This window comes from Gigantopelta aegis, chromosome 10 (genome assembly GCF_016097555.1).
Source record: "Gigantopelta aegis isolate Gae_Host chromosome 10, Gae_host_genome, whole genome shotgun sequence".
Classification (NCBI taxonomy): domain Eukaryota; kingdom Metazoa; phylum Mollusca; class Gastropoda; order Neomphalida; family Peltospiridae; genus Gigantopelta; species Gigantopelta aegis.
Window position 1 is genome coordinate 6,343,486 of NC_054708.1, and position 23,735 is coordinate 6,367,220.

The 23,735-nt window shown below is 37.8% G+C and overlaps 1 protein-coding gene across 3 annotated transcripts in view; it reads left to right on the plus strand.

Moving 5' to 3' along the window:
• The window catches only part of LOC121382579 (serine/threonine-protein kinase rio2-like), a 69,252-nt gene extending 45,752 nt beyond the window's left edge, over positions 1-23,500 (plus strand). For all 3 annotated transcript variants that reach the window (XM_041512060.1, XM_041512061.1, XM_041512059.1), the window contains exons 4-5: positions 17,213-17,354; positions 19,819-23,500. In XM_041512060.1, coding sequence (XP_041367994.1) covers positions 17,213-17,354; positions 19,819-19,933 — 257 coding nt within the window. In that variant the 3' untranslated portion in view covers positions 19,934-23,500. The remainder of the gene's footprint in view (positions 1-17,212; positions 17,355-19,818) is intronic.
• The last annotated feature ends 235 nt before the right edge of the window (positions 23,501-23,735 follow it).

The window sequence follows — 23,735 nt, forward strand, 5'->3', positions numbered from 1 at the left end:
ATTCAGATCCATTGATTTTCCAAACAGTGGCATGAGACCATATAATGTTGTAATGTTTAGGCTTGGATTTTATAGTTAATATCACGTTGTGTAATATTTGGGGAGGGGTTAAACAATAATAATGTTATATTGTATTTTGGGATATCATTTGAGAAAATAATTAAGTTAGAATTGTTTATTTTATTTACGTAATTTTTGTTGTAGCGATGTGTAATTTTCGGCAATATTCGGCTATAATTAAGTTGTCGTTAATCTTCGTTATTTCTACGAAGAATTGTTATGATAGGTTAACCAATCGTCATGTCCGATTAATGTCATGTCATTAATTTGGACCAATGAGAGCCATTCCATGTATTAATGCTAGATTTGTCCATTCGTTGACTCACTTCTGACTTTCCAACCACAGGTACATGTGTGTTTGTTGATTGTGGGTTTTTTTTTATGTGTAGATTTTGAATGGCTCTCTCTCACTCGGTTATTCCAAATTTTGTTTTTAGATTTATTATGTGAGAACTGACAGTGGTAAGCTATTTATTTATTATGTAATTCATTAACTAAATGGTAGTGTATTTTTGTTAATTGTCACCGTCTCGCATTGCATTACCGTAAACCTTAACATTATTGTTAGACTTATTTTGTATTGACACTTGAGAGGTTACTAAAATATTTTAGAAAGAAGATTATTGGAATTTTGGAGAGAGGAATTGAGTGAAGGAAATATTATTTCTGTCTCGTAAATTACCAAGTATTCCACGTTTGGGAATCTTGTGGTTTCACGAGTGGAAATGAATGTTTAGCTTTAGGTACGTTTTAGATGTTTTCGATGGATTTTCATTCTCTTAGAATAAACAAATAGTAATCCATATTGGGATTCTTAATGTTTCATTGGCGGGGAATTGAATGGTGGTTGAGTTGTGGGAAATTTGAATAACTATTATGTAACCTGTATCTCTCAATGTCAATAATGAAATCTATTAAAAATCTTAGTTATTTTGCTGGTTAACTGTAATTGTTTTTATGATCTATTGAAACCCTTAAATAAACACTGTGAAAAAGGACGACTTATGTGATTTTTTGGAAGTCTACGACCGAAAGGGGTAGCCGAACCCAGCAAGGCATTTTTAGAACTATATTTAATTCGATTCTAGCACCGGTCTATAAGTGGGCACGTGCTGAGAAAGCGAAATCGTTACATTGGAACCTCCGGCGGGACTCTAAAATAAAACAACTAAAATAAAAATAAAAAAAAAATAAAAATAATAATAATAAATTAATTAATTATTTTTTTTGTTAAAATAAAGTTGCATATATATTTTTTTGTTGATATGGATAGTCGAGAGCATGAAGTATTTGATATGGAAAGACAAAGGTTAGAAAGAGAGATTGCAGAAACCCGCGCTAGACTGTCGGCAAGCGAGACGTATGACCGTATACCGTTTTTGATAAATGAAAATAGCTATCACGAGGGAGAGAGAGTCATTCTACAACCTGTAGTAGTGCCCGAGACCATAGATTTAGGTCATGATTATACAATGCCTCCTACTAGCACTCCAAATATTGTGAGATGTGACCTACCTAGTTTGGTGAGGGACGGGGAAGAAAGAGTTGGGATGGGTAGACCGAAAGTTATGCCCGATACATACGCTGGTCAAACAAGTTGTAGAGATTGGCTTACTCACTTTCAGTTGTGTGTAGGAATAAATAATTGGTCGGAATCTCAGGCATGTCAGTTTCTAGCTGTTCAGTTAAGGGGTAATGCATTACAGGTTTACAGTGATTTGCGTGTCCATGAGAAAAACAATCTAAAATCAATTACGTCTGCTCTTTTGAATAGATTTGAGCCTGAACGAAATGCGGGTGTATATTGGACACAGTTAAGGAATAGGTTGAGGAGAAAGGGAGAATCATTATCTGAATTAGCAGGAGGTATTCAACGGTTGGTGGGTTTAGCGCATCCATATGCTGACGATGTGACCCAAAACAATATTGCTGTTCAACAGTTTATCGAGGCTTTGGAGGACCTTGATATAAAAAAACAGCTGAGAAGAGCTCAACCTGTAACTTTGTCGTCAGCATTACGCATAGCCCTTGATGAAGAAAGTTACCAAAGGCTAGATGGTAAAGCTAAAATAGGTCAGGTTGGGGGGAACAGACTGGAGATTGATGAGATGAAAAGTAAAATGGAAAGGTTGCAGGATCAGTTACAGCAGTGTTTGACAGAAATGAGTAACATAAGAAGTGGGAGAAACAGGGTGGCTGATAATTCTGGAATGGGAAATGCGGGTAGTAGCTTTCAGACCCCGGGAGTGATAAATGGACATAGGCCAAATGCAGAAATCAGGAATAAGGTAGATGGGCCTTCTCAGTGCTTTAGATGTAGGGAATTTGGTCACATACAACGTTTCTGTCCATTAAACGGACTCAGACCAAGGTAGAGGGCGTATCTTGGCCTCACAAAAAGGCCCAAAGCAGAAGTGTAGTTCAGTATGTCAGAGTAAAAATAAATGATCAAGAAATTGATTTTCTTTTGGACACGGGTTCTGATGTTACTGTTTTGAACGTAGATTTGTTTGAAATTGCCTTTGGAAGTGAGATGCCTGAACTATATCCGTTAGGTTATGAATTTAGAACAGTGAATGGTGCAGAGTTGAAGGTTAAAGGGGCTTGTTTGTTGGATATTTGCTTGGGTAAATATTTGTATGAACAGGAAATAGTGATAGCTGAGATGGAGGAAGGAGGTATACTGGGAATGAATTTCTTGAAGGAATATGGTGTATCACTTAACCTAAGCAAGGGTCATTTGGAATTGGAGAACAATACTATTTCGTTACATGATGAACCTTCTGAGTGTAAATGTTGTAGGATATTTGCAGAACAGAACATCCTCATACCACCTAATTCTGAAGTCATAGTCATGGGTAAGGTGTTGAAACGAGGTCCAACATATCAGGAAGGGTTAGTCGAACCAAATACTAGATTAGCATTGATAAAGGGTTCTCCATTAGCTGCAAGATCACTAATAACACTTGGTAAACAATCCAAAGTGCCAGTAATGATTTGTAACATGTCTGATGATATAAGTGTTATAAACCAGGGATTTCAGTTGGGAACGGTTTGTCCAGTTAAAGTCTGTAAGTCAAATGTTAATGAGGCAGAGGATGCGACTGAAGTTGATGAACTTTTGGAGAAATTGATTCAGGATACTCAGGAGAATGTAGAGCTAGGGAAACGGGATATAATCCGGGAATTTCTCATAAATAATGCTCAAGCATTTATGAAAGCTGATAAGAAATTGGGCAGATGTAATAAGTTATTACATGATATCATTGTTAATGATTCTTTGCCTATTAAACAAAGACCATATCGGATTCCTCAGTTTAAGAAACAGGAGGTAGATAAGCAGGTTGACGAAATGTTGAAGGAGGGAATTATTTCACCTTCTGAAAGTCCTTGGGCCTCTCCCATAGTTCTGGTGCAAAAGAAAGATGGTACCATGAGATTTTGTATAGACTACCGTAAATTAAATCAGGTGACTAAAAAAGATGCGTATCCTCTACCTAGAATCGATGATAGTATTGATAGTTTGAATGGGGCACAGTATTTCTCAACTTTGGATCTGGCATCGGGATATTGGCAAATGGGTTTGACAGATGACGCAAAGGAGAAAACAGCTTTTACTACTGGCACTGGGTTGTATCAATTCAATGTTTTACCATTTGGGTTATGTAATGCTCCTAGTTCATTTGAGAGATTAATGGAAAGAGTCTTAAAAGGCTTACATTGGAAAACCTGTCTGATTTATCTTGATGATATAATTGTGTATGCCCAATCTTTTGAAGAACATGTACAAAGGTTACACCAAGTGTTAGGTTGTTTGACCGAGGCAGGTTTAAAGTTGAAACCTCAAAAATGTCGTTTGTTTAGACGTGAAGTTTTGTACTTGGGATATGTAGTGGGGAAGGATGGAGTTAAGTCGGATCCGCAGAAAATAGAAAAGATAAAACAATGGTCTACTCCAAAATGTGTTACTGAGGTTAGGAGTTTTATAGGTCTTTGCTCATATTACAGGAAATTTATTGATAAATTTGCTGAAATAGCAACTCCTTTATTCCGCTTGACAAGAAAACATGTTAGATTTCTGTGGGATCCTTCATGTCAAGAAGCTTTTGATTACTTAAAATTGGCATTACAACGGTCTCCTGTATTGGCCTATCCAGACTTTTCGAAACCCTTTATTTTGGATACAGACGCTAGTGATGATAGTTCAGGGGCAGTATTGTCTCAGATACATGAAGGGGAAGAGCGAGTGATAGCTTATTTTAGCACTACTCATTGTAACACTGAGAAGAAATATAGTGTGACTAGAAAGGAATTGTTAGCAGTTATTAAAGCTGTTAAGAATTTTAGACATTATCTGTATGGAAGACAATTTTTGTTGAGAACTGATCATGCTTCTTTGAAATGGCTTATGTCTTTTAAACAACCCCAAGGTCAGGTTGCTAGGTGGATTGAGTATCTGAACACATTTGATTTTAAAATCGAACATCGTTGTGGGAGTAAGCATATAAATGCAGATGCATTAAGTAGAATGCCTGTAAAGTGTAATAGCTTGATATTTCGTGATTTTGGTTGGAGCAAGGAGGACATCGCAATGGAACAGGGGTCTGATGTAGTTTTAAAAGTCATTATCAGTCTAATGAAAGAAAATAATGTTAGGCCAGATTTCGAAGTTGTGAAGGATCAGAATTGGCAAGTCAAAGCATATTGGGGTCAATGGGAACAACTGGAACTCTGTAATGATGTTCTGTACCGCAACTGGTATTGCGAAAACACGGAAGAACTTAAGCAATTACTAGTGGTGCCAAAGAAATGCATTCCTGATATACTTCATGCGGCACATGATGCACCTACAGGAGGCCATGCTGGGGTGAACAAAACTTATATAAAAGTGCGTCAAAATTGTTTTTGGGTTGGAATGAAGAAAGATATTAGTCAGTGGCTGAGAACTTGTGCAGAGTGTCAGGCTAGGAAATCTCCTATTCCTCATAGATTAGCACCCATGATCAATATGGTTTCAGGAGAACCGATGGAGAGAGTTGCCATAGACATTTGTGGTCCTTTTCCTACTACAGTTCGTGACAATAAATATATTTTAGTAGTGGGGGATTACTTCACAAAGTGGACAGAAGCCTATCCCATTCCAAACCAAGAAGCCCAAACGGTTGCTCAAATATTGGTGTATAAACTGTTTTCCAGGTTTGGAATTCCAAAAGAGCTACATTCGGATCAGGGCAAAAACTTTGAATCTAAACTGTTTCAGGAAATGTGTAAAATCCTTGAGATAAAGAAAACTAGAACTTCTGCATACCATCCTCAGGCCGATGGAATGATTGAACGGTTCAATCGAACTCTAGAACAAATGTTAAGTGCATATGTGAATGCAGAACACACTGATTGGGATTTACATTTGCCACTCGTTACCATGGCATACCGTTCTAGTATTCATGAAACAACTGGGTTGACGCCTAATAAAATGATGCTGGGTAGGGAAATTAATATTCCTTTGACTTTAATGACTGAACATCCGCCAGGTGAGAGTAAAAGCCCTGTTGAGCATGTGGAACAGCTACAGCTAAAAATTCAAACAGCTTTTCAGTATGCCCGGAAATTCATGGCTAAGAAACAATTAAGGCAAAAGGTAAACTATGATCAAAAGATACATGGACATATTCTAGAGGTTACTGATAAAGTCTGGTTGTTTACTCCACAAAGAAAGAAGGGATTATCATCTAAACTACAAAAGTATTGGTCTGGACCATTTATCATTCAAAAGAAGCTTTCCAATGTTAATTATATTATTTCAAAACCGGGTTCCAAAGTTAAACAAGTGGTGCATTTCAACAGGTTGAAACCATACTTAGCCAGGGAATTCGAGGTGGAAGAGTTGGTGGAACAACAAGATCAGAATGTTTCCATGCAGTCTGATTATTCTGAATTGTTGGACTGGGTACCTTCTTTAGAGACAGATGATGTGGTGGATCAAATTTTCTTTGGAGGTGAAACTGATTCCTCTGTGAATAATCCTTCTCGTGTTTTTGTGCGTAGACATAGGAAGGCACCCGGATGGATGAGGTCAGGGCAATATGACTTGTCTTAAATTTGTAGGATTGGGAAATCTCCTTGCTCAAACTGATAATTTATTAAGGTAGGAAATGTTTGAATAAGTTGGAGTTTTTAAAATATAGTGTGATTATGTTGAAAATGAATTGTGTATATATTATGTTATATCTGTATTTATTCACAGATTGTCAGAATTCTCTTAGTTGAAATTTGAACTATGCCTCGTGCTTCGGGGAAAGCTGCAATATTGGGACATAGCTATGTGACCAGGTTAGAGAATTTGGTAAAACGGGGTAAGCAGGGAGGGAAAACTTTTGAAAAATCTTTAGGGATTCAAGGGGTTGAGGTAAGATATTTTGGTCAATCGGGGGGAAAAATTGGGACTGTCTGGAAATTGATTGAGAGAATGAAGAGGGATGGATATAAACCAAGGGTAGTGGTATTGCAGGTGGGAGGAAATGATCTGGATAGTCCACATTTTCAAGTTGGTCTTTTTATTAAAAGGTTACGGGAAGTAATGGAAGAATTGAGAGACTGGGGGGTGCAGGAAATTTGTTTAATGAAAATATTCCCAAGAATTAGATTTCGTTCATTGAGCATGGGGGAGTATGAGGCAAGAAGAGCTCAGTTAAATTTAGCCTTATCACAGTTAGAACGGGAGGATGGGGTGACTTTTGTCTGCAGGAAAAGAATCCTGCATCCTCGACTACTAATTGATGGTATTCATTTGGGGCAGCTGGGTATGAAGCGTTATTATCAGGAGCTAAAATGGGTGGTTATTAGGGCTTTGGTTAAATCATAACCTGTTTATTTTTGTGAGGTTGTTAGAAATCTGTATTGAGTTGAAATAAGTTATAATGCAAGATACAACTGGTATTTCTGGATGTCATGTGATGATAATTCGGTGACTGATAGAAAAATCAGGCTGTATAAGTTGAAATAAATTATAATGGATGATAAACTGGTATTTCTGGATGTCATGTGATGATAATTCGGTGACTGATAGAAAAATCAGGCTGTATAAGTTGAAATAAATTGTAATGGATGATATAACTGGGTTGTTTTTTTAGGTATGGGGATGATAATTTGGTTACTGGTAGGAAACAATAGACGGAAATGGTTAAAAAGGATTTATGAGGTGTGGAGAAGCTACTTGATTTTATTGTAGTTTGACAAATAATATTGAATGTCAGTGTTATGTGTTTCTCGGCCTACTACAGGAAATATTAGGGTACCTTGGTTGCATTTCAGAAGTCCATATGCTCTACCTGTTTCTTTATACAGTTGTGTATGTACATATGTGGATGAGACAGATTGGGGCATATGTTAAATATATTCACATGTGTTTATTTTTGTGGATAATTATAAAGTGTTAATTACTTCTTTTTTTTTTTTTTTTTTTTTTTAATTTAAGATTTTTGGATATTGTGTGTTTCTAGTAAAAATGGAAATATAATTGTATATATATATATATGCATATAACTGGACATTTTTTGATGATTGTGTGGTTGATTTTAGCTACTGTATATATTGTATTAATATACAGCGATAGAATGATAAGGTGGGTGTGATACCTAATAAGTGTTGTGTGGGGTTTTGTTTTTGTAACACTTGATTAAGAAGTGTTGGAATTATTTTTTTTTTTTTATTATTTGTTGTACTATTGCATTTACTGTGAAATTTAGGGGTGTAAAAGTTATATGAAAAATGTATCACATGTTATTGGTTTTCAATTGTGTTGTGTGATGGGATATTTGAATAATATTCATTTGTAATTATATGGTGACAATAGGTGAATATAAGTGCCAGGTATATTGGAAGAGTTGTTAGATGTCTCATAATCTTGTAATATAAAATGGTGTGATAAGACGTGGGTAAATGTACATTGGTAATATATATATATATATTTATTTATTTTTAAATAGGAAGCAAGTAATATATATATATTGGAAATATAACTCAAACCAGTGCCACAATTTGTGTCAAAAATTTAACTCTATGTGTGCATAGAGTTCAAGTGGTCGAGGGGAATGTAACAAATTTGTATATTTCCAATACTTTCCTGAATAATCTGATTTGTTGTCTGTCCTTTTTCTACTTATGTTTGGTTTCTTAATTTTATTCTTGGTTTCTGAACTTCTTATACTAACCTCTTCTAGCACCCTATTAGCACTTTAATCAGCCTTCTATGAATCAGATTATTGATGGGTAAAGTTACAGGAACGATCATTCAGATCCATTGATTTTCCAAACAGTGGCATGAGACCATATAATGTTGTAATGTTTAGGCTTGGATTTTATAGTTAATATCACGTTGTGTAATATTTGGGGAGGGGTTAAACAATAATAATGTTATATTGTATTTTGGGATATCATTTGAGAAATAATTAAGTTAGAATTGTTTATTTTATTTACGTAATTTTTGTTGTAGCGATGTGTAATTTTCGGCAATATTCGGCTATAATTAAGTTGTCGTTAATCTTCGTTATTTCTACGAAGAATTGTTATGATAGGTTAACCAATCGTCATGTCCGATTAATGTCATGTCATTAATTTGGACCAATGAGAGCCATTCCATGTATTAATGCTAGATTTGTCCATTCGTTGACTCACTTCTGACTTTCCAACCACAGGTACATGTGTGTTTGTTGATTGTGGGTTTTTTTTTATGTGTAGATTTTGAATGGCTCTCTCTCACTCGGTTATTCCAAATTTTGTTTTTAGATTTATTATGTGAGAACTGACAGTGGTAAGCTATTTATTTATTATGTAATTCATTAACTAAATGGTAGTGTATTTTTGTTAATTGTCACCGTCTCGCATTGCATTACCGTAAACCTTAACATTATTGTTAGACTTATTTTGTATTGACACTTGAGAGGTTACTAAAATATTTTAGAAAGAAGATTATTGGAATTTTGGAGAGAGGAATTGAGTGAAGGAAATATTATTTCTGTCTCGTAAATTACCAAGTATTCCACGTTTGGGAATCTTGTGGTTTCATGAGTGGAAATGAATGTTTAGCTTTAGGTACGTTTTAGATGTTTTCGATGGATTTTCATTCTCTTAGAATAAACAAATAGTAATCCATATTGGGATTCTTAATGTTTCATTGGCGGGGAATTGAATGGTGGTTGAGTTGTGGGAAATTTGAATAACTATTATGTAACCTGTATCTCTCAATGTCAATAATGAAATCTATTAAAAATCTTAGTTATTTTGCTGGTTAACTGTAATTGTTTTTATGATCTATTGAAACCCTTAAATAAACACTGTGAAAAAGGACGACTTATGTGATTTTTTGGAAGTCTACGACCGAAAGGGGTAGCCGAACCCAGCAAGGCATTTTTAGAACTATATTTAATTCGATTCTAGCACCGGTCTATAAGTGGGCACGTGCTGAGAAAGCGCGAATCCACCCGTGGCGCGAATACACTCGACACATCGTTGCCTCATGCTGTTGATAACACGTCTGAAGAACTCTTGGGGAATGGCCTGCCACTCTGCCATAAGAAGTTGACCCAGATCATGAAGGTTGGCCGGAGGGGCATGGTTATCCCGAACTCTCCTGCCTAATTCGTCCCAGGCGTACTCTATTGGGGCCAAGTCAGGCGAATATGCTGACCAATCCATCCTGGCGATACCTTGTTGTCTGAGAAAGTCCGTTACCACCCTGGCGCGGTGGGGTCTGGCATTGTCATCCTGCAGAACTGCCCCGCCGCCAATCTGCTGAAGGCCTGGGAGAACCAACGGCCGGATAATCTCATTCAGATAGCGGATTCCATTCAGATTGCCATCCACCACATAGAGGGGGGTCCTGTGGTGGATAGAGATGCCGCCCCACACCATGACGCTGCCACCACCGAACCGGTGACGTTGTCTAACGTTAACGTCAGCGAAGCGCTCCCCAGGACGTCTGTAGACACGAACCCGACCGTCATTGAACTGGAGACTAAACCTGGACTCATCAGTGAACATCACTCGACCCCACTGAACACGTTGCCACCGCAGATGAAGCTTGCACCAGTGACGTCTGGCCGTTCTGTGACGTGGTAGGAGTGGTGGTCGAACAGCCTGGCGACGGCAGCGTAGATTATTGGCTCTCAGACGATTGCGTATGGTTTGATCAGACACTCGAGTTCCAGTCGCAGTCCGCAGATTGTCACGTAATCGGCGTGCAGTGGTTGTGCGTTGACGTAGAGCCATATTGGTGATGTAGCGGTCCTCTCTATTTGTAGTGTTTCGGGGTCTTCCCGAACGTGGACGATTTCGAACAGAATTCGTTGCTTGGTACCGTTGCCACAGTCGGCCAACGACACTCTGACTGACACCAAGTCTCAGAGCAACATTTCTTTGCGTACTGCCATCCTGAAGCCAAGCAATAGCCCTTACTCGATTATCGATAGTCAGTTGAAGTCGTACCATTGTCGAATTTGGAGTGTGCACCATACACGAACGCAAGCTCCAATTATACGGAAATTCAGCATTGGGAACATGGAATACACGTGCAAAGCGTGCAAATGAAGCGCTTTGTGAAAAAGCAAGTTATGGGCACTTAGCAGACCTTTCGCTTTCGCCCTAATTTACGTGCAAATGTAAGCATGTTTTCGCCATTAGAACTAGTCGACAGTGTCAATGACAGTGGATTTTAATTCATTTATGGGTTGCTTAGACCCACTTTCGTCAAAATGGAACAATACCATGCGTGACATTATGGTCTAGCTAATATAATTGACATTCAGAAAATAATGTCGAAAATATCGTCTGACCCTTAAATTCTTTTGAGTAGATACACACACACACACACACACACACACACACACACACACACACACACACACATATATATATATATATATATATATATATATATATATATATATATATATATATATCAATGTGCACGTTAAACCCTCATTCCAGTCCTGGGCCCCGTTCCACGAAGCGATCTTAGCCCTAAGATCAACTTAAGTGCATAGGGTAGCTATGCGCTTAAAGGAGACCGGACACCAAAAGACATGTAGTGTGTAATGGATTAAGTTAGCGTCAAAGACCGCATGACTCTAACGCCTGGCTCGCTGCGAGGCACCGGTCAGCTGCCCGTCTTAGGTTTGGGGTAAAAACAGAAGTGGGCGGGATTATGCATAGATCTGAACGAAAGCGAGGCAATACGTCATCGGTGAGAGTTACCAAGCAATACCGGTACACGTGTTGATTCTTTGGTTGTGCCTTTTAGTCGTCTTTTTTTTTTTGTCTCCAGGTTTATCGGAAATTTAATTTACAAGACAATTAGTGTTATTATATACTGTCGACGTAATTATATGATGGTTAACTGCGCAGTGTTTAACTGCAGCAGTAACAGCAATGCATCCCAAGAAATGGCCAACATCATGGTTTCGATTTTTAAAAAAACACCGAAAGTTGTTTTAAAACATGGACGCATTATTGTCGTCGAATGGGCTTTACACCAACTAAATACAGCAGGTTATGGTACATTTACAATGTGAAAATTAAAACAAGTATGTACTTAAGATATACATTAAATAAAGGTATTGCAATTTGTTCACATTTATTTACCTATAATTACCAAATTAATTTTCACCGACAGCCCATAACGACTCCATACTAACGTCTCTTGATCTAGTTGGTTTGTTAACCTCATAACAAAACACCTTCATTAGTTAACAATGTTTATCGTCAGTTCAGTATATTTTCATTAAAATTAAAATGCTAACACTCTGGCAGGAACAACATATGTACTCTGGCCAGAAGGAATGATGGTTAAATAATTTTAAAGCTAGTGTCGATTATTAAAGCATAATAAAATTGTACTTTTCAATGCTTTCTGTATGTCATATTAAAAATACTCTACACCAAATAATTATTTTAATACCTACCCTGAGTTTCTGCTAGAGGGTGCGGAGGGTAAACTTATATGTATGTACTAAAAAATCTCAGAAATTAATATATATATTTTTTCGATAGATTATAGTAACATAATTGCTGTTTAAAATTTATAAAAGTGCATGAAATAAAATGTTCAATAAAAAACCCATTTCAAACCTATAATCACCCAATATACTCCTTTGAATATATTTAGTTTTTACAGGCCCGTAGGAACAACTGGGGGTGGGGGGCACTGACGGACTGGGTATAAACTCTACATCAGATTTTGGTTACAATGGCAAAAATTAATGTGATGAAGAAAAGCCCCCCCCCCCCCCCCCCCCCCCCCCCCCCAGTTCCTACGGGCCTGTTTTATTACGTACCCTCAAATTATTTTCTGGCAGAAAACCTGGTACCTTTGGTAGAGGTTGAAACAATTGGTCGTCTAATTTTCGACTATTACCATAAAATAATATAATTAATCACTGTTGGCATCTAGCAATTTAAAGCACAATTAACAATAGTTACCACCTGGAATAAGCATCATATATTATTTTGTTTTACCTGTAATATATTTTACCTGTAATATATTTTCATCAGGACTCCCTTCTTCCTCCATGAATGATTAAAGAAAATAACACTGGATATATTGTAATTATTTTTATTTTATTCCAATATATAACAAATGTGTTTTATGTCAGTATGTGGAGCAAACTACCTGAAACAGTTGATTTAAAATCATGATTACAAAATTCTAAAAATAAAAGGAAGTGTGTGTGTGGGGGGGGGGGGGGGGGGGGAATACAGTCTCTAGTGAGGGATACAAACTAGATTTTTTATCTTTATATCATCTTTATTTATGCAAAGTAGTAAAAATTTTAGACATACATTTTCTTCCTAGAGTGTGTGATGGAGAACAAGCCCCTAGGCCCGCCCCTCCCCAGTTCCTACGGGTCTCTTGTATTTTATATTAATAAATGCAAAAACTACATAATAATATTGTCGATAATATTGTAAAGTGATTGTCAGTATGTGGCAACAGTATATTTTCCAACATTTCTGTGTTTCTGTACCCGGCTGTGGACAGTTTGGGCAGACTGGTAACACATTTTCTTAATAATTAAAAATACACGGCTTAACCAAACACATTAAAACTTGGAGGGTAACTAGTTAAGAGAACAAAGTTTTTGTTAAATTATTATATCTTGCTTTGGTGAGGAGGGGACGCTTTTTGCAAATTTGCGAAATCGGCCTCTGGAATATCCACTGACGTGTCATATTTACATCTATGCTGAACAAGATTTATGATGAAATATTATTACATTTTGTGTGCTTGTCTTCTAATTAGGTCCATTTGCTTCAGTTTACATTAAAAATGTCATAAAAAATTATGTTTAAAAAAATGCTTGTATGCTTGTCTATGACCGTGTGGCTTCCTCGTCTTCGTCGGCAGTTGATTCATCCAAATTTTCGTCTAAGACAACATTTCCAGGATTAGGGACAAAGTCTCTGATAAGTGGTTCAAACTGATACGGTTTGATGCCATTAGCACAAGCTGGACACAATTCTTCGTCACTCGAATCGCTAAGTTCGTCCATGCTGCTTGGTAGTTTCTTCAGTTTTCCTCTCATCGATGACGTCACGGGTCTAGCTCATCAATTGTCGACAGTTTCCGGCAAACATCGGAGATCGGCGAAAAAAAACCCCAACCAAGACTGGCACGCTTAACTTAGTCAATAAGGCGAGCGCGGTAGTTGCGTTTCGTGGTTTATGACGGCAAACAATTCATTACACCGTATATATGATTTGGTGTCCGGTCTCCTTTAAGGTAATTTTAGGGCTAAGATCGTTTCGTGGAACGGTGGTCAGTCCAGTAATTGTTGCGACGTAGTGTCACGAAGTTTAGCTGAATGTGGGTGCTGTTGGATTGTTTTCTGTAGTGTGTGTATTAGTGATTAATATGTGGATTGTTTTAAATCAAGTAACTCGAAATTGATCGATGTAAAGGTATTTGACGTCAAACATAGGATTGTTGTGGCATTAGAGCGGGAATTTTTGACTGCCGTGTGGTGGGCAACGATTGCCAGAAAATTACATAGCTTAGTCTCTGACTGTAAGGGCTGAATATCTGTCCAAATGTCCGTCTAGACTTCTACAGTCAGAGTACTCGGGCTACCTGAAACATGGCAAATGAAATATTCTCTACGATCTTCATGAAACATGTCAAATGAAATGTTCTCTACGATCTCCCTGAAACATGTCAAATGAAATGTTCTGTACGATCTCCATGAAACATGTCAAATACAATGTTCTGTACGATCTCCATGAAACATGTCAAATGAAATGTTCTGTACGATCTGTAAAACATGCCAAATGAAATGTTCTGTACGATCTCCATGAAACATGTCAAATGAAATGTTCTCTACCAAAATCGATGTCACGAGTACCCTATTACTATGGTTCTGCGACCGGCTTATCTTCAGTGGGGTCTTTGCTAAAGGTCGTTCACAAGCACCTTCATTGTGGAAGTAAAACTGATCGATTTATTTATTTATATATTGATGATTATTTATCTATTTATTAATTCGATGTGACGCCTCTTATCCGTTTTTATTAAACAACAACACGTCCAGGTAGAGGGTTGCATTAAGGTATACACGTAAAAATCAAAGAAAACTTGACACGTATGAACAATATTTTCCAGACAGTGTTTATATTATGATCGTCATATACCCGTTGTTTTACCAGTTTTCATATTTAAACACGTGTGCTACTGAAAACGTCAAAACGTTAACCCATTCTTTCTTATTTTTATTATCTTTGATAATACTATAAGCTTAGATTTTATTTTCAAATAATACGCATCAAATTTGAATTCTCGGCGTACAGTTTTTAAAGTGTTTCGGTATTAAATGCATTAAATCTATTATTAGAGGTTGTTCCCAATGTTGTGTGTAAAGCAGTATTTCTGTGATGGCACAAAAGTATTACAATACAGAACACAATTATAGGGCGTCCATCAATAGTCCCTTCTTATTAATTTTTTGTCTGGAATCATTTTATTTACCGGCACACGAGTTATCAAAGAGTTCAGAATGTCATATTTTACTGTCTGTATACCGAACGAAATGATTGTACTTGCCGACAGAAATAATTATTAAATACTTAAAATGTCATCAGGTCTAGTATCTGTCATGTGAGCCGGTTTTTGGGAGAACGTGGGTAGTCCACAGGGTTTCAGATCTAATAACCGAGCGGCAGTTTTATCGCTCTCACTGATCTTGTCTGTGGTAAATTAAATCAGGCCATCGGTCAATTTATTGTTTCAGCTTTAATCGCTGACGGATTGGCCAAACTGCCAAATCAATCTCTAAATGGGAAGTGAAATGGTTACAGAGCCAGACCTCGCCGGGTAAGGGGAGCTGTCACTCTTGCTCTCCATCATTCTGTTTCTCGCTCCAGCCAGTGCACCACGACTGGTACATCAAATGCCGTGGTATGTGCTATCCTGTCTATGGGGTGGGGCATATAAAAGATCCTTTGCTGCTAATCGAAAAGAGTAGCCCATGAAGTGGCGACAGCGGGTTTCTTCTCTCAATATCTGTGTGGTCCTTAACCATATGTCTGACGCCATATAACTGTAAATAAAATGTGTTGAGTGTGTCGTTAAATAAAACATTTCCTTCTTCAAATACTTTTATATTTTAACTCCCATTAGCATGTGAATTTAAATGGTATCCATATGGAGTGTAATAAAGTTCTGTTCTGTTCTGTTCCTTGCTGCTAATCGAAAAAGAATAGCCACTTGAGTGGCGACAGCTGGTTTCCTCTCTAGTTATCTCTTTAGCCCTTAATCATATGTCCGACGCCATATAACCGTAATTAAAATGTGTTGAGTTTGTCGTAGATAAAATAGTTTTCTCTCTCTCACACACAATATGGCAGTATCTTAAATGGCTGTTCGTCATCTAAGTTTGGGGCCCCTGCGCGTGCTGTTACCTCACCGCGGTGCAGGGGTGTAACATTCTCTCTGAGAATGGCCAATACAGCACAAATTGAAATTTTGAGTAAACGTCAGTATCTGTCTGTGATATTTGTATTTTTGTACAGTTCTTTACACTGTTTTTATTTAAATCTTGAATTCTTATATTGATGTTAATCATCACTTTATTTGTTTGCTTTACCATAGTTTGACACCCAATAGCCGATGTATTCTTCGTGCTGGGGTGTCGTTAAACATACATTCATACATTCATTCTAAGTTTGGGGAGCAGTTAATCTCTCCCATCAGTGTATTTCATGACGATATCGGCACGACCGTAATTGGCAGGAAGTACGAGATGGGTTTGGGGAGAGTTGCTTCTAAACATTACGGCAAAAGTGTCCTTTTTAGGTTAAAACTGCCAGGCGGGGTCGGAACAAGAGCATTGTGGATTACTTTTGTTTCTTATATCATGTGGTCTTACTAAACTGAATTTTAGCCTTTTTAAACTCGGTTACAAATTATTGTGTGTCAGCGAATGGTGTATTGAGATTTTGATAATACGCTTGCCAGTCATTACGTACAAGAGTGTCAGTATCTCTAGAGGCGACGGCACACGATACAAGTATCTCGTACGAAAATAGCTGACTGTGACAAGACAACATTTTGCTTCAATCGGTTACAATCAGGGTTGAAAATTAGCTGTCGCCCGTGGCGACCTTTATTGGCTAAGGGTGACTAAGAATTTTACAAAGGTAGTCCGTTGGGCGATCATCGAGTTTAGTGTCTGGCGAGTACATGGTACTAGTTAAAAAAACCGAAACACACTGGTATTGAATAGAATGTGACAAAACACACCGCGTCTATGTTGGCGCGAACTACAGATCTGGCAGCAGAAGACATAGAACATGTTCTATATTTTAACAGCGCCAACATAATGAATAAAGATAAAATTCATATAAAAAACACATTAATTTATTAAGTTTTAAACCCATACCGTCTCAAATAACATTTTATTGGGGGTAAAAGTGCAGTGTAAATTAAAACAAAAATTCTTTACAAATTACCATTAAACTGCATAGGTTAATTATTTTTTTGTGTCTATGATACACTGCTGGATTACTTTTGTGTGAGAGTGGTGGCTATTAGGAGCAATTGTCTCCACGCACGTCCCCCTCCCCATTATAGTCATGATTTTACAGTGATGTTTGTCATTTCTTCCAGACGTCAAGACCACCTCCGATCTCGCCATCTACATCCCTATCCTCATATTCTGTTTTCCTGTCATCGTCATGGCGATCACGTGTTTCATGCGCCTGCGCATCAACGTCCTGCACCTGCGACAACGTAAAAGCCTGCACAGATAGTGAGTGGTTATGCTAATTGTAGACACTGAGCATGGTATTAAATATAATACATTTTTCCATTTGTAGCATGGAAACATTTATATGCACCATCCCACAGACAAGATAGCACATACCACGATATTTGATATACCATTCGTGGTGCGCCTTCCAGCCTTATGTTTGATGGCTTAACCACGACATCACCGAGGGCGGTTGTTGGCCATTGAGTTAGAGGTATCCGTCAGTAGGTATAAGCAAAACCAATGTTGACCTATGTCATGGTGACCGTTTCTTTGACCAATTAAATACGAAGGTATAAATCTGCTGGCAGCATAAAGCATTCAGACGACTCGACGAAGCAATGTCATGTAGACACAAAATGACGACCCTTCATAATGTTAGATGAACTGACGGAGACACTGAGGCGAAGATTAAAGGGACATTCCTGAGTTTGCTCCATTATAAGCTGTTTCTGACTAATAAAATATTTCTACGATTAAACTTACATATTAAATATATTTTCTTGTTTAGAATATCAGTGTCTGTATAATCAATGTGGTTCTGGTCGTCTTGATATTTCTAAGAAGACCAAACTGGATTTTGTCTTCAAATAATTTCGTACGTACGAAAAAACACACAATATTTTAGGAAATAAAATCAAATTTAACCTAGTACAAATATTAGAACAATCAAAAACACGTTTGATATACAGCCACTAATATTTTATGAAGAAAAATATATTTGATATGTAATTACAATCGTTAAAAAGTATCTGTTAGTCGATAACATCTTAAAAATTACAGCAAACTCAGGAATGTCCCTTTAAATTATATAACGTCATAAGATCTATATATTTCCGTCAAACTGGCTGGTTAATATTGTATTTGATTTTCTGTTTGTGTTCTGTCGCGAGAAGGGGATGAACAGCTTTCATCGGTAAAGCAGTAAGAGATCTTTTATATTCAGCTTCCTGTACACAGGACAGTACATACCAAATGTTTGATTTACCAGTCGTTGAGAACTGGTCGAGATAGTGAAAACTTGAGCCCATCGGGGGGAGGGGGGAATCAGTTCTAAAGACGACGCCACACAATACGAGTGCCTCGTACGATAATAGCCGATTGTATAGCAACCGATGAATCATAATGTTGTCTTGTCACAACCGGCTATTCTCGTGTCTATTCTCGTACGATGAACTCGTATCGTGTGGCTTCGCCTTAAGAACAATAGCACCTCATTCGAGGGCTCCACTTCTTTTCTACAAACTCACCTTTTAAAATGTTTGCTTTTATTACGATGTAGGCTACTTATAACAGTGTCTCGTCTAAAGCTGTATCCTAACCAGACGCGAGTCCGGTTAGGATATAGCTTTAGGATACAGCTTTAGAAAATTAAGATTGATGACAACTGCATATTCCATTGTCACGCTATAGTTATATATGTAGCGTACTGTGGAACATTGTGGTCGTAAAACAGAAACGTGGCGTGTGAATCCATACTATTATGTCATAGTGGTTTGAAACCATTTTAAAACAATAGCCAGAATTCCAGATTTTCGATGATAATAGCTTAACGCAGTGTGGGAAATTAAAAATACCAGGAGACTAAACTAGTCGATTTTAGATGTGTTCGTCTTTAAAATGACTGCTTTTTTCATGACGGCTTGGCACCTCGGCTACTAAGACCCCACTAAGACCATTAACTGTATTGCAAAGATTAACCAGCTAGCGTTACCTGAAAATTATCGAAATATATTTTTCGATTTTTCGATTTATAGCTATACGTAGACATAATTCAGTTATAAACGACAATATCAATAACCATTGGGGTATGACGAGTATGAAGCACTTTTCGAGACAAATTAAATGTAGATATCTCCAGGCAGTATTTTATTGGGCCAGGCAGCAGGTCAACTTCCATCACTGGTAAAGCGCTCGCTTAATGCGCGGTCGGTTCCAGCCAGTGCTCCACTACTGGTGTAACAAAGATCGTCCTGTTTGTATGATGGTGCATATAAAAGATCACTTGCTGCTAATCGAAAAGAGTAGCCCATGAAGTGGCGACTGCGGTTTTTCTCTCAATATCTGTGTGGTCCTTAATCATATATTATGTCTGACGCCATATAACCGTAAATAAAATGTGTTGAGTGCGTCGTTAAATAAAACATTTTCTTCCTTCCTTCCAATACGCCCAGAGCCGGTTTATCCTAGTAGCAGGGGGTCTCGAGCTTCGGGGGACCCCGCAGTGACGTGTACATTTATTTATCCCCAGGTCATTTTCCCCCTCTCCACGAGTGGGTTGCAAAATATAATTGGATATAAGCACGAAAATAAGTTGAAATGAATGAATTGGTAATCATGGTAATCAATCAACTCGAAGGCAGGACTCGTGATATGTACAGCACTCGTTAGTTTCGACTGTCTATATACTCCTTAATCCGGTTAATAATCTCACTAATAACGGTACTCGTCTGTTTTGTTTCAGCAACCATTCGGTTTCCGTGTCCATGCCGCTGGTGGCGGATAACGGGGCCGGCAAACGACCAACGATTAAAAACAACAAAACCCCCGTCGCCGAGGCGCCCGAGAGATCACACTGACCACGTGCTATACTATATATATCTACCATGTGGATAATAACTTATATATCCCTTATATATAGGACATAATATTATGAACAGACACTGTGACTTCGTGACAGGGTCATATATCACTGCGGTGCATTCCAATGACGAGTGTGGTGTAACATTTCATACTAACTGTATATACATGTATAGTATTTATTAAGACGTGTGATATTAGTTTTAAATACAGAGGGTATGTTTGTCTGAGAGTGAGCGTAAAGAGACGACAGGGTTGGTGTGGTAATTCCAGTTTGTGCTAGTATAGTAAGGGTACGGAATGACTTAAATTAAAGTCGTAGACCCAAGTTTCAACCCGTGAAACTGGACACTAAGTTTGTTTAATCTGCAAAACTATAACACATTTCCATAAAGTTACAATAGAATGAAACAAAAATCTATGACGTTGAAATGGGGGAATACCCTTAAAAGTAGACTAGCTCGTCTTCACAACCGTTACTTCTCAAGAGGTTTACGTGTTTTTAAATTATGAAAAATACATTTTGTGGTATTATAAACATCAGCATGATCAAAAACACTTCGGTTATTTGGAAATGAATAATCTAAACAATAATATGTAAGTAATGTCTGCTTTCAGTTATCTGAAATAACTCTAATAGAGAACAATAGGTGGTAATGTTTAAAAACTAGGGTCTGTTTCTTTAAGGTGTGATAGGGTCGCAAAGGAGCAGAGAGCCACCACTGATACAAGGCGGATGAGGGCTATTCAGTAACACATATTAATAATGTATACATACACATATGTACCTATGAGTGAGGGTGGCACATAATTCCAGGTATTGCATATAAGCCGTATTAAAAACACCAGTACCGTCTTTGTTTTAGGGTGCTATCTATACAGTACAAAGTCCAATACAAATTTTTATAAAGCTTTTTATAGCACGCACGCACTAATTAAACAATGATAATACATGCTTAAAACATTGGTAGTATACGCTTATAATTTCTTTATAACTATTTTTATCTGTGATAAAAACTTTTTGAGATTTTCAAATTTAGCATGCGTTGTCCTAATAATGCTGGAGCCAAAGGGACAGGTCACTGGGAAGTTATAAATCGTTTCTGTTTTTGTTTTCTTTGGGGTTTTTTTTGTCTTGTTGGGTTTTTGGGGTTGTTTTTGTTTGTTTTGTTGTTGTTGGGTTTTTTTTTTTTTGGGGGGGAAGGGGTGGGGGGGGTATTGCTCTCAATAAAGTATAATTATTCTCTAAATAGATAAAGGAAGGTAATAATCTTTAACTTCAATCGAACCAAACTTCAATAATATAACAGATATGGAAGTGGTGGATACAAGAGGGAGATTAGGGGGTTTAAATCTCCCTCGTTTCCTGCCAAGTAAAAACAAATGCACGTTTAATTTTTTCACTGGTAACACACACACACACACACACACACGCTCGCGCACATACATACATACGCACACAAATACATACACACATACATACATACGCACGCACATACACACATGCACATACATACAGACACGCACATACATGCACACACACGCACATATACATAAACACACGCTCACAAACACACACACACACGCACCACTTAGTAAGATATGTGAATCTGAAAGTACGCATAGAGGCTACCCCCCAACCCCCCCCTCCACCCCCCCCCCCCACCACCACACACACACAAATACACCTTTCTCAAAACCCTAGATTCGCCCCTGCTAGAATGCAGCGTTTCCGGACTAATGGTGGTTATTGATTGTTTGATACCAGTCATCTGTACATATTGGCTGTGAGTACTGTGATTACCTCGTCTAACTGTCCACGTTCTGTATTAGTGCAGAACATAATTATAGAGCTGGGTGCATGTACATGGCTATCACTGAGCACGACGGTTATGAAGGACGATGAAATGATGAGATGTACATTTTAGGATAGAAATGTCTCATTTAAAGTATGCAGATGAATCGACTGACGAGGTTGTCGGATAGATATTAACCTCGGGCACACGAGGTTGTCAGATAAAAATATAGCCTCGGGTACACGAGGTTGTCAGATAAAAATATGGCTTCGGGGACACGAGGATGCCAGGTTGATATTGATCTGGGGTACACGAGGATGCCAGGTTGATATTGATCTGGGGTACACGAGGATGTCAGGTAGATATTGATCTGGGATTCACGAGGATGCCAGGTTGATATTGATCTGGGGTACACGAGGATGCCATGTAGATATTGATCTGGGGTACACGAGGATGCCAGGTAGATATTGATCTGGGGTACACGAGGATGCCAGGTAGATATTGATCTGGGGTACACGAGGATGTCAGGTAGATATTGATCTGGGGTACACGAGGATGTCAGGTAGATATTGATCTGGGGTACACGAGGATGCCAGGTAGATATTGATCTGGGGTACACGAGGATGTCAGGTAGATATTGATCTGGGGTTCACGAGGATGCCAGGTTGATATTGATCTGGGGTACACGAGGATGCCAGGTAGATATTGATATGGGGTACACGAGGGTGCCAGATAGATATTGATCTGGGGTACACGAGGATGCCAGGTAGATATTGATCTGGGGTACACGAGGATGCCAGGTAGATATTGATCTGGGGTACACGAGGATGCCAGGTAGATATTGACCTTAGTTACATGAGGCGATGAAGTAGATCTACTGGTGGTAAAAGCTATGTTATTTATTTTCATTTCTATGGAAAAGTTTATTTTAAAAATTGCTATATACTGGTATAAAGGATAAGCGTTTGTAACTGCATCATGGTGTGTTTTTTTCTCTCACTGTTGAACCGGTACTCACTTTTTCGTCAGTCAAACGGAGAATACCCAATATTATTGAGTTACGATATTGCCCTGGCAGTATCGCAACACATTTGTTTTTGTAAGGATACCTTATCATAGATTTTGTCACGAATTGTGAACTACGAATTTGCTACCACATACTAATTGTTTTTTCTACAACACACTAACCGTAACTTTGCAAGGTTATACTAATTTTGACTACAAAGTCGTACTAATTGTGATTTTGTAAGAGCATACTAATTGTGACTTTACAAGAAAACACTAATTGTGACTTTGCTAGGATATACTGTGTCTTTGAAAGGGTATACTGTGATTCTGCAAGAACAGGCATACTCACGTGACAGGATATCCCACTCGAAAAGCACTATTGGACAATATGGTTCGCACATAGTTGATTAAAACGGCTGTCTTTAGTGTAGCTCTGTTTTTCTTCATATATGCTACTAACTGTAGTCAGGGCTCGAAAAATCAGTCAGTAAAGTCTATATCTGTATATACGGTATCAATCATACAGGTAGTAGGCTACGATTAATCATTGTCACTATATGATCATATACATTTAGTGCGTTTTCGTTATAAAGAACTACTTAGCGTTAAGATCACCTTAATTGCATAACTACCTTAAGTACTTAAGGTAATGTTAGCGCTAAGATCGCTTCGTGGAAAGGGGATTTTTGTTTTTCACTTTCAGCTTTTAAATATGTTATTTTTAATTAAAATTTTAGTAACTGATTAAATGTTCCATTACTCCTTTGAGGGTTTTGGGGGTTGGTTTTTTTAGGGGTTTTTTGTATATATATATATATATATATTTGTGGTAACATGTATGACCGTGTTTGTTTATGTCTATCATTTTAAAACTATTATTATTATCGTCTTGACTCACACACGTATGTTTTTTATTGTACCTGACACACTGTCAAACACGACTGGAGTGCAGTAAACATCAGTTCAGTTCAGGGGAGTTCGTGGGGGTTTTAATTGG